Source organism: Phaenicophaeus curvirostris, chromosome 2 (assembly GCF_032191515.1).
Source record: "Phaenicophaeus curvirostris isolate KB17595 chromosome 2, BPBGC_Pcur_1.0, whole genome shotgun sequence".
In the NCBI taxonomy this organism is placed as follows: domain Eukaryota; kingdom Metazoa; phylum Chordata; class Aves; order Cuculiformes; family Cuculidae; genus Phaenicophaeus; species Phaenicophaeus curvirostris.
The window spans coordinates 76,150,359-76,162,537 of record NC_091393.1 but is presented as its reverse complement, the minus strand read 5'-3'; the positions used below and the strand labels follow the sequence as shown (position 1 = coordinate 76,162,537).

Here is a 12,179-nt window from a genome sequence, read left to right as displayed (position 1 = left end):
CTTCAGACTGCTTACTGCTTGACTCCAGAAAACATTGGAGAGGAAGAAAGATGGGCTGCTGCAGGTCTTTTACCTGAGGCACAAAGCCAGTGTAAGGATCCTGTCCATGGGCTGGCCAGCACTACTGCCTGTGAAGCACTTTTTCACAGCTGCTTCACTAGAGTAGGTCTCCATGGAGGAGGCCATAGCAAGATGGGATGAACCCCAGAGGGGATCTCCATCCCATGATGGAGCATCGCCATGCAGGAATGGGGCTTGGCAGCACATCTGGGGCTGCTAGGGAACAAAGAGACCACCAAAGCAGGTGAAGCACCACCCTGCTCAGTAAGCAAGCAGGGGACACACACCAAGGTCCTCCCCATCATCAACCCTGATATTACTGGGTGCTTTCCAATCCTATTAGTGTGGGTCAGTGACCACCTCTCTGGGAAACCTTTCATGTCCCCTGAGCTGGGACTGTGAAGAGCAAGCTCTGGAAAGACTGTGTGGTCCCCACAGGCTAAGCACTCAGTCTCCTCGCCAGATTTGGCAAGGAAAGGGGAGTGTGTGCTGGAGCGCAGGTGTTTGGAGACTCATTCAGCTCACAATGACATTTGTTTTCTGCTTCGCTGGGCTGTAAACAAGCACTGTCCAGCTGAGAGGGTGGTAGGGACCATCCTGCCTGTTTGCCTCCCTCTACCTGCAGAGGGCATGAGGTCTCCAGGAGATGTGGGGAAACTAAAGACCTGGTCACTATCAGGCTGAGTGTCTGGAGTGAAGCAAGCGGGACCGTGGCTTGGCCAGTGATAGGCAGAGGAAATCTGCTCCTAGCCTGATCCTGTGGTCAGATCTGCTGTGAAGGGACACTGGAACAGGCTGCCCAGGGAGGGGGTTGAGTCACCTTCCCTGGAGGTGTTTAAGACGAGGCGCTGAAGGGCAGGGTTTAGTGATTGATAGGAATGGTTGGACTCGATGATCCGGTGGGTCTTTTCCAACCTGGTGATTCTATGATTCTATGAATTGCTGTGATGACTCCTGCACTGGCTGTGGGCAGGTACCGTGCGGCACAGCAGCATGATGAGCTGGCACGTGGGATCAGAGCTGCTACCTGTGGTGGCATTCAGGGGATGTGGAAATACAGCTGGGCTTGGGGCTTAGAGTCAGACACCCCATCTGTCTGTTCATGTTGTCCCCTGCAAAATGTTTAAGTATGGGAAAGAGATGTGACTAGGCAAGAAGGTATAATGATTCGGACGTGAAGTTAGTGAAAAGCCTGTGGACTCCTAGTTCTTGTCTTTTAAATGCCAGGCTCCGTACCCTCTTTCTGCTCTGTTCTGGTTGCACATTGGATGATCCTTTGTTCTTCTGAGATAGCATAAATTTAATGTTATGGAGCATGGAGATTTTTTTCTCCCTTTTTTGAATTCCTTAAACTAAATCCTGTTGTCCACACGTAGAAAGCCTGTTACTGGTCACAAACAACCGCTGAGGGAATTTTCCATGAAAAGATGTGGTGAGATTCTGTTCCATACACACAGCATCAAAGATAGAAATTTTCTATCATTCATCTTTCTATGCCAACAGCTTCTCTAATTAGACCATGGATCAAATGAGCAAAGGAGCTCAAGCATAGCTCCACTGCAAGTCTGCTCCTACCATATCACCATCTGCTCTCCGTGTACACAGACAAGTGAGGTTATGCTGGAGAGAAGGAGCTGGAGCTGTAATTTGCCTGCCTTCCTCCCATTAGCACTTGCATTCCTCGTGACAAGGCAGACCTAGCCATAGTGTTGCATTTACCCCACTACCTGCATTCCCCAGCTCCTCCTGCCCATCATGTCCCTCCAGGGGGTCCAGGCACCTGTCCACTTTGCCTCTTTACAGTGCAGTGTTGTTGTTTCTCTGCTGGTTTATTCCCTCTATCCCAAAATTCATATGCATGCCAAACATGTCAGATAGTGATGGATCATAGAATAATCGGGCAATTGGCAATTTTGCAATTAGCTTTACCAGGTCAGGAGATCTTGCCTCAAACTCATCCTCATTTGATGGTGGTTTAGGAGGTAAGGGTGGAAATGTGTTTGTTTCTTCGATTTTTTGAATCCATAGTAAAATCCAAAGAAAATTCCCTGTAGCCAGATATAAGTAATTTTCATAGGTTTGCTGTAGGGGAAACATTGCCAATCAAACTTACCATATTGCTGTTTATAGCCCCTGGAAGTTCCAGCCACAGCAGGGAACTGGTGGCTTTGATTCCCCTGATCCCTTTCCACTATAACCTCTCCATCATAATCAAGCAGAAAGAGAATGTCCCATAGCAAATACCTGACCTGCAGCACAGCTCTGAACGTGCTCAGTGCCTCTCTAAAGCTGATGGGTAGAGGTGGGATACAGGTGCTTTCCGAACTCTGACCAAGACTCTATTTTCTCACTGTTGGTGAGCTCTCTGAACCCTCCTACTCTGAATTTACTGAAGCAGTAGCTGCAGGAAGGGGTCTGTGTAGTGACCCTGTGACTTGACACAGGGAACCCTGCACACCAAGCTCAGATCAGTTAAAGATGTCTAGAAATAAAGTTCTCTGTACTCAGGTATGGAAAGCAGCTGAGGAGCTTTATTTGTCTTAATCCATATATGTTGAAGTATGAAGCATTGTTAGAGACTGCGAATGAATAAATATATCATATCATGGCACAAAGGCAACTTACAGTCCTAGAAATTATGAGTCAATGCAAGCTGATATTATTTCTCCATCTCTGTCTGTGCTACAATTGTTTCTCCACTGTCTGCTTTCTAGCTCTCAGAGCAGTAACTTTCCCCCACAGCTCTGTAATTGAGAACACCAGCCTGACACAGGCTGCTATTCATTAACATCCATTTAAATGAGAGAAGGAGAGACCTGTGTTTGTTGCAGGAATTATGAACAGTAATAGATTCTTTCTGGGGACTGTCATTCACTCCTGGGATTTGCCTGCACTAAGCTTTGGGCTTTTTGTTTGTGATCAGTGGTTGTTAACATTAAACCACACTTAAGGAATTGCTCAGGGCCCCTATTGGAAAGAAAGAGTTCTTTTCTCCCTAGTCTGGTTTCAGCTCTCATATGGGGTCTGCAAGTGACTCTGTCAGGCTATACAAGGTCTGCATCCTCTCCACTCTGTGTATCTTTGTCCACCCACTGGGCATCTCTTGCCATGGATCAGTTTCTTCTTATCTCGATCTGTCTTGCCTGCCCTTGAAATGTGGTGGCAATTTCCAAGGAGGCTTTCATTTGTGGATTCCTAGTTGATGACAAACCTAAACTGGAGTTGCAGTCAGGATTTCTCATGCATAGCTCATCTCCTGAGATTGCCCTTTGCCAGAGCAGGGATGCTGCAGGAGCGCAACAGGGAGTTGCTGTGAGACCAGGCTGCATGTGAGCCTGTGGCCAGCCCATCTTCTGGCTGTTGATCCTGACGTATTTTCCTACCCATCCCGTGGGGCTTTGCTGAGCACAGCACAGCACCCTGCCTCTCAGCATTCAGTGCTGTTCTCCCTCTGCTTCCTAGCTGCTCTGGCTGCCTGCCTCACATCCAAGCTGCCTAAACTGAGCTGTGTCTCAGCCTTCCCTCACCCCATCACTCCACTTCACTCCCTAACTGCCTCACAGAAAGCTCTCAAGGAAAGCTACCTCCTTTGCCATCCCACATAGATTGTGCCCACGGTCCTGCCCTTGCAGACCCTGCTTCTCTCACTGTGCTGTCTGGACTGGCTTTTCCCTATCTATGCTGCTATTCAGTGTGACGCTGAAGTTCCCATCCTGTGGAAACAAAAAGACCTTTTCATGTTGTGAGAAGGTAACATTTAAAGGCATCCCTTGGGCTACTCTATCTGGCAGCCCAGCTGGTGCTCTTTTGTGTGAGTGCCACTCTTTTGAAATGCCAGCTCTGGTCTTAAAGGCAGTCAGCAGAAGGTACAGCTCACTCTCACTGTAATTGATTGATCATCGCTCTTCACTGACCTTTATTCTCCCTTTTGATTGGAAAGAAGGAACAATACACATTACAAGACAAATGTGAAGATTGCCTTGTATGGGGAGAGGTAACAACGGGATTGCTGGTGTCATGGGATTTCCCTTGTGTTGTTCGGTCTCTGGTCAGCTGGAGAGATTCAGCAGCAGATAGATGGCCTGTCTTTGTGTACGACTTACCAGCAGGTGCCCTTGGAAAGTGCCAAACACATTTGATGGGGGAGGTGGGGAAGGGGCGACAATGACAGAAGTAGACAACAAAACTGGCCAGCTGGATTTGGATTCTGATACAGGAAACTGGACATGATTGTAATATAAAACCAGGCAAAAGGTGTGGCTGCAACAGCTTGCACTGGAATATGTCCCAAACGGGCCTTTCACATCTGCACTGATGGAGGCATGGGGGTTGGAAAGCAGGTCCCAGTTTGGTTCTTCTTCAGTTTGTGATCGCTGGAAAGGCAGAAGGCCTCAGGCACTTGTGTTACTAGTGTCTTCTTTCTCAGGTCTTGTAAAATATTCGCTATGTTTCTGAGTTGCCCTCAAAGAGAGTGAGTGTTATTATCCTTCTTGATTATCATGACCATATCATGTCAGCAAATAAAAGTAGGTAAAAGGGGTTTGCTAAGGATCAAGTGGCAAGTCAGGTCACAGCTGTGAATGGGCTCCTCACAACCTACGCATGCGTGTGCATTGGTCACCTTCTGCAAAGTGGGATTTGGATATATAGTCTGTGCTCTAGGAGAGCATCTTACAAGCATTGGGTGGCTTGTTTGGTCTGAAATTGTGTGACATGCTGAAACCTACAGAGGGAGTGAAGATACTTAATAAAGCGTGAGTTGGGTATTGCTAGGTTGCATGGAGGTAGGTGTGGGCAGGTGTGAATTCACCAGAAATCGGGAGATGTGGATGTCAATATCTACATAGGCTCCACCTCCCTTTTTAGCCTGAGACTCAATCTATGGATTTGCATGGCTGTAAGTGGGTTCCTGGAACAACATTTGATTTTAGGACAGTGGCCTGAACCCAAAGTTTTCCCTTGGAAAACATGAAGCTCTGCAGCTCTTGTTCCATCACACAGTTGGCTTTCAGGGTCTGACTGAAAAGTGGAGATAAAGAAGCTCTGAACAATTGGAGAGATGACTTGGAGCTTTCTGTAGTCCAGGACTGCAATGTTTTATGGCTCTGCCTGGAGCTCAGATGTGAAGGTTCATTTCCAAGTACTTCCATTACAGGCCACGTGCCTGTAAACTTGACTGGCAGACTGTGGCAGACTGAGACATGGTAGAAGGGAATAAAGTAGAAGACCTGCACAATCTTTAGCATCTACAACACTGTGGGCTCAGTTCAGATCGGTTAGAGCCTTCATCCCTGTTTGGTTTGAAGTCCTGGAGTCTCTGCCATGCCTGCCAGAAGCACATTCCCAATGACAGCATTATTGAGAAAGGGAAGTGGTGTAGTTGTTTCCCAGTCTCAGGGAGGCTCTGTAAATTAGCAGGGATTGCAGGTAGGGCTATGAGATCTGACTGCCCTTCACAACTCTGACTGATTTGTAAGACAATCATGGGCATGCTGTTTGTCTGTTTTGACCTTCTTTTTTTCTGTGTGTAGACAGAGGTGGTGAAACACTGCGTGCTGTGGGCAGATAAGGGAGCTTCCTTTCCATTTGCAAACCTTTTGAGGAATGCCTGCTTTTATTCAGTATTGTTCTGTTAGGGAATTTGGGGCTTAAAATGTTGAAACTTTTTTCCTGATGATGCAAGGACATGGAGCTGTCAGCCAGGATGTGCACAGGCTTGGTTTGGGTTTAGGCCAGGGATTCACAGCCAGTGCTTTGGGGGCACTAATTTTCATTCCAGTTGCTTCTCTGGGTCTCTTTCTATCTCACCTTCATTTTTCTCCTAGGGCATCAAAGTTCATTTGCTGCCTGATTTGTCCCAGTCCTGGCTGCGCAGGCAGGCTCTTGTGCAGCAGATTCTAGCTGCAAGTTCCCAAATGAGGATAGAATAGACAGAGGTTGTTCTTAATCCTTGCTTGCTAGCAGCTTTGTATTATTTCTTCATTCACTCTCAATTCCTCACTTCACTGGCTCTGGTGTCTGTAATTAGCTGCTCTGAACACTGTCCTGTTGACATTGATCTATGGGGTTATGTTGTTCCTGTGTGGGTAGGAATTTGTCAACTGCCTCCCTGAGGACTAAGTATCCTTCTTGAAGAGACTTTCCCTCACAGGAAGCTCCTGAGGGCAGGGAGGACAACAAGAAACCAGTGGCTCAGAGCTGGTTTTGCCAGAGGCTTCCATGGTGACCTCTCTTATCCTTTGCACCGTGTTTCCAGGAGGGAGATCACACTCGCTTACCTCTGTCTCCCCAAGGCTGTGTAGTGCTAGCTGGTCTCAAGAGTGAGAGAAACAAGTTATTTTACTCCTCACCTTGGGTCATGGTGTGCATCCCAAACTGGGTACCACTGGGAAAAGGAATTGGATACACTCTCTCTGTCTGGTCAAGCCTTCATCTAGTTTTCTTAGGCATTCTCAGTGCTAATGCTTCTGAATATTTCCAGGCAATAACATGCCCCTTTTTTCTCAATTCACTAAATTATACACATATTTCATTCTTTTAACCTTTTCTTGTAAGTCAGCCACTCAGAATCTAAACATTTTATCATCTTTATTATGCATCTCTGAACTCCCTGTGATATATCTCTCACTTTCTGACAGCCATGCGCTCGATGGCTGTACTTCCAGGTCCCTGTCCTTCACACAGTGTCCCAAGACTGATGTGCCAAGAATGAAGAATTTTAGGGGATCGTGCAGAAGGGAGCTTATGTAGGAAAGTCTCTTTCCCCATCTCTTTCCCTGACCTCTCATTGGTGCCTCTCAGAAGAGTGTACCTGGGCGGGGATTGCATCCCAAGTGCAGACAGACTCTGGGCATATGAGTAAGTGTTATTATTGCCTCTCTGCTCTCAGGTGTAATATGTCTGGGTATGGAGACCAGAAACACTTGATAAGAAACAGTGTGACTAGAGTTGTGATTGATTTTTTGGTTCGCTAGCTAAACTGAAAAAAAATGAGAAAAGGTGTTTCAGGTCAACCCCGAGTAAATGTTTAAAAATTTTTTTTCATTAAAACAAGAAAGGAAAGAAGTCAGCTGAGGGGATTACTAAACAAGTGCTGCAGGAAGACAGACTGAGATGGTGTTGTTTGTGGGTAGAGGGTAGAGGGTTGTGACACTGTTTTCAAAGAGAGAACTGGAAATACGTTGAGATTCGTTGGCTTTGGTTTTGGTTTAATGGCAGAAAAAAACTTTTGGGAATTGCTTTGCTTGAAAGAGCTTCAAGTCAGTGTGGATTCACAGGTTCTTTATATCCCTCTGAAAATGTGGACCTGGGATGGTACGGGCTGCATGGTGCAGGCAATGCTGTGCAGTGCCAGCAAAGAATGTCTGCTTGCTCCAAGGCTGCTTCCAGGGCAAGTAGCAACTGAGGACATAAGCTGTGTTTCTGCAGCTGATGGCCAAGGCCAAGACGAGGAGAGGGCTGCAGGCTGCATAGTGCGGTATTAGTTGCGAATGCAGAGCAGTAAGGATGTGTCCTGGGCTCCCCAGTTCAAGTGGGATGCACAGATACTGGCGTGGGTGCAACAGTGAGGCATCAGGATTTCAAGTGCCAGGAGCGCAAATCCTGGGAAAGAGAAGGGAGATGGCCTTGCTCAGTCTGGCAAAGAGGAGGCTGCTATCATCCCTTGGCCATCAACTGTTTGAAGGGCAATTTCACAGGTAATAGAGCCAAAATCTTATCAGTAGTGTTAGACAGAATCACAGAATCACAGAATGCCAGGTTGGGAGGGACCTCAGGGATCATCTGGTCCAACCTTTTAGGTAATACACAGTTTAAATTAGATGGCCCAGAACCCTGTCAAGCTGAGCCTTAAGTGTCTAATGTAGAAGAATCAACCACTTCCCTGGGGAGATTATTCCAATGTTTAACTGCTCTCATGGTGAAAAATTTTCTTCTGGAATAAAACTGGAATCTCCCCAGAAGCAACTTATACCCATTACCCCATGTCTTTTCCATGTGACTCCTCCTGTATACAGAGTCAACTTCCTCTTGGTGGATACCCTTTATGTAGTGGTACATGGTAATAAGGTCTCCCCTAAGCCTCCTCTTCTCAAGGCTGAACAAATCCAGTTCTCTCAGCTTTACTTCATATGGAGACAATACAATAGGAAACAGTGGCCATAACTGGTAGCACTGTAGGTTCCTAGACATTAGGAAAAGTTGATTTCCTTGGGGGATTTCAGGACTTAGCCAGGCAAAGTCATGCTGCCTTCATGTAAATCTGGAGACAGCTTCAAGCAGGAGTTTGGGTGGAATGCTTCTGGAGGTCCCTCACAACCAGCATTTCTGCTACCCTCTTCTTCTGCCACCCTAGCCAGGCTACAAACTGCTTCTTCCTCATCCTGTCCTCACTGTATTCACATGGATCTGTGCCCTCTCTTGGGTAGCCTAGATGGATGAAACATTGCTAATGGCACCTGCTGTCAATCTAGGAGAAAGCTGGCTCCCTCCAGAGGTTACCACTGGGGCTCTGCAGGCTGTCCCTGGGCTGGTTGGGCTAAGCCCCAGAGCTAAGCTGGGGGACAGCCCAGCAGGCTGGATTGCCTGCCTGCCCTGGCATGCCAGCACCCAGATTCTCTCTTACAGGCTCCTTGAACCTGCTAGTTCGTGTGCGGAACAAGCGTGCCATCGACACCCAGGTCTGGTCACTCAGTGGGAACCGGGGAAACATGTGGCAGCAAGCACACGTGCCCATCAACCCGCCCGGGCCCTTCCAGGTAAGTCAGATCCACAGCCTAGGAGCTGCCTGCCAACTGGTCTATGTGCCATGGAGCATAGGAGACTTCCCAACAGGCATCTGCCTCCACAGCACAGGGGCTGGTTGGGCACAGTGAGGGTACTGGGAGCTCTCCACTCCCAGGGTCACTAGGGCAAGGCAAGAACTCAATTGATACACAGAAATCAAATCCACTTATCTCTGAAGCCATCCAACATTGCTATGTGCCAGCATCAGTTTGGCACTATAAACTTTCTGATTCTTGCTGATCTGGAAACTGCTTGTCAAAATGCTCCTTCTGATACCAGGTCTGTGCGACAGATCTGCTGATGTTGAGCAGCTAGGGGATCCTGGCCTGTTGGTGTAAAAGTGACTTTAAGCAGTAGAGATTTCTTCTAGTGTGTGCTGCAAGAGTCCACCCCCGCTACCCCTCTGATTTAGAACTGTAGGACAGGTCATGAATATGGACTGGGCACTGTCTGTCTGCTCATCAAGTTGTTCATGCATACCCATGAGGTGATCAGCTTTGTTACTGGATGTTTTATTGCTGATATTTTTGCCCAGCTTTCTAATTTGTTGTAGAGTTGTTTGTGAGGGCTGGGTGTGTGCAGGCTGGTAAGTTGTGGCACTGTGGCAAATGCCCAGTATGATTTTCCACAGCTGCAGCCTCACACTGGGCTCTGCCTTATGCTCTGTTTGCAGATCATCTTCGAAGGTGTCCGGGGCACAAGCTACGAGGGGGACATTGCCATCGATGACGTCACTCTGAAAAAGGGGGACTGTCCAAGGAAGCCACTTGGACCGAATAAGGGTGAGAGTGTGTGTGCCTCAGAGGAAAACAAATTGGTGGGAGTGCACATGTGTGCACATGCTAGGCATGCGCAGCTAATTTCAGATCGTGTTGGCATGTCGGTGGCACTCAAAAAGATGGGTCAACTCCATCAGCAAAAAGGCTGTCAGGACCCTGAACTTATCCTTTATAGTCATGGTTAGCAAGAACTCAGAGGAATAACCAGATCCTGTAGGGACTGTGCTGCCAGACACCAACATCCTGAAATCTGCACGAATATGTTGGATTGTGGGTGTCATCCCAAGAGGCTAAAGGCTTCTGCAATATCTCATTTCCTGGAAATCCTAGATATGGGGCTTTGGAAAGAGAAAGACCTTCTGCAGGCTTTGGGGGCCTCTGCAGCAATATGTCAGTCCTCCAGGGAAAAAAACTACCCCATTTGGCACCTGGACCCAGGGAGGGCTGGGCTTCTTCTTATTGTCCTCTGAGCAAAGAGGCACAGCCAGACAGGGTATGGCACATCTAGGATGGGAGCAAGCTACCCAAACTCTCCATCACCTGCCTTCTGATCCTGACAGTGGGTGCTTGAGCTAAATCCCACCAGTCCCCTTTCCAGTCCATCCACGTAATCTCAGTGCCAGCACTGCAGAAATGGAGACAATCCCACTCTCACTGAGGTTGCACTGTAGACTGAAGCCAGAGCAAAGTGCATAAGCAGCACATAGGCATTAGTCTTTGGGTGGGAATCAGTGCTGTGCCTCATGCCTTAGTCCTGCCTGTGCCTTCGATAACATGCCCCAGCTGGGCAGGAGAGGAGATGTGCAGCATATGCAACGCAAAGTCCAACAGGCACTTAAGGCCAAGGTTCATTTTGTCTTTATTTAATTTTGAAGGAAAAAAAAACTTGTTGAGGAAGTGTCATTTTCAGCAATTTTCTTAACTTCAAAGGTGAAGAGGGAAGCAAAACATCCAAATAGTCAGAACACCCTGCAAATTTTAAAACTTGAGATAAAGGTCTGTTTCAGCCTAGGATGTAACCAAAACAAAACCAGAACCTTTTGTTTGACTTAAGTTGAATCTTCTGGGGTAGGAAGGAGAGTTGAATTGCAAAAGTAATTAAGACATAACCTTGTCTCCCAAGTTGAAAAAGAATTAATTTTGGGGAGCTTTCAGAATGTCCAGGGAAGGCTAGAAAGATCTTCCAATCTGGGAGATGGTTCATGATTAAGGGTGGGAGGAGAGGCTCAGGCACTGATTTACATTACATTGTTTGATGAGGTCTGGATCCATTCCATCACTAATTCTTTTTTTCTCTTCTTGGCTGGCAGCGGTTGCTCTTCCAGGAAATGGTGTCTCGGCCCTGCACAGCCCTTGTCTTTGTGGCCCATTGACTTTCTTCCTTTACGTGCTGCTGAGATGATGGCAAGTGAGCGCTCCTGTCTTCGGACTGAGACATTCCTCTCCTTTCCTACTCAGCCACCTCTGCTCCTCTTCCTCCCCTTCTCACTGGCACACCAAAGTGTCCATATGTTACCAAAGACTGACAGGCATGACCATGCAAAAGGATCTGGTTCAGAACTGGAGCACTCCTTGAGAAAGTCATAATGTCTAGAACAAAATTTAAAGATAAAGACAAAAATTTTTTACAAGCACCTGCACAAGAGACAGAGACAGAGAGGAAGGAAGGAATGAAAAAGAAACGCACAGAAAAGAAGGAATGAAAGACAAAAAATAGGAATGAAGTGATATGAAGAGCAAATGAATGAGGATAAAAACACCCCCATGTTTCCTTGGGAATGTCGGACAGAGCTTCTTTAGGGAAGTGGGAACTTGTTTTAAACAAACTAAAATATATTAAAGCACAAATTTCTACCAGAACAGTTACCTTCTTTACTGCAGAGCCCACAGCTTGGTGGATGTTATACTGCAGTATTCCCCTTGTCTCCCCATGCTCTCCCACTGGCTGGGGCTGCCCTGTTCCAGCTGCAGCTCCCTGCAGTAATGCTGGCCTCGACCGTGGGGCAGCAGCTGCCCCGCATGCTGGTGGCCAGAGCATCTTGCCTCGCACCGCATGTGCTTCAATGTCTCCATCCACCCACATCTTCCAGGCTCTCATGTATTTAATTGCCCCCTGTGTGGTTTGCTTTGGCCTTTCCCCACCGCTCTGTGCTTCTCACCCACCAGCCTGAAGAAGATGGAGCAGGAATGGACCCATCACATGGACCATGCTGAGTGGTGGAGAACTCCCGGCTGGATCCGGCTGCAGCATTGGCCTCTAAGCGCCTCTTTCTCTTCTGTCAGCACTCTTGTTGGGTGGAGAAAATATGAGAGCAGGTCTGAGCTGCAGACAGAAAGTTGTCTCTGTGGGGCTAAGGGATGGGTGGGGCAAGGTGAGATGGGATGGGAAGGGGGAGCAGTTGCACACTGGCTTTCCCCTGTGAATGCTGTACTGACAGTTGCTTCAGCCCTAAGCCCAGGTCTGCTTCTCTGCCTCCCCTTTGTTACCTATTTATTTTGGTATTTTATTCCATTGCTTAACTTCCCTAACCTCAAACTTTGTGGATTATGGGAAGT

At 47.5% G+C, this 12,179-nt stretch overlaps 1 protein-coding gene across 6 annotated transcripts in view; it reads left to right on the top strand.

Annotated features, from left to right (window-relative positions):
* MDGA1 (MAM domain containing glycosylphosphatidylinositol anchor 1) overlaps positions 1 to 11,786 on the top strand; it is a 147,285-nt gene extending 135,499 nt beyond the window's left edge. For 4 of the 6 annotated variants that reach the window (XM_069852537.1, XM_069852538.1, XM_069852536.1 and 1 more), the window contains 3 exons: positions 8,686 to 8,816; positions 9,518 to 9,626; positions 10,934 to 11,059. In XM_069852537.1, coding sequence (XP_069708638.1) covers positions 8,686 to 8,816; positions 9,518 to 9,626; positions 10,934 to 11,025 — 332 coding nt within the window. In that variant the 3' untranslated portion in view covers positions 11,026 to 11,059. Of the gene's footprint in view, positions 1 to 8,671; positions 8,817 to 9,517; positions 9,627 to 10,933 lie in introns of those variants that run through there. The other 2 variants (XM_069852541.1, XM_069852540.1) reach the window with 2 other exon arrangements.
* Positions 11,787 to 12,179: the final 393 nt, after the last annotated feature.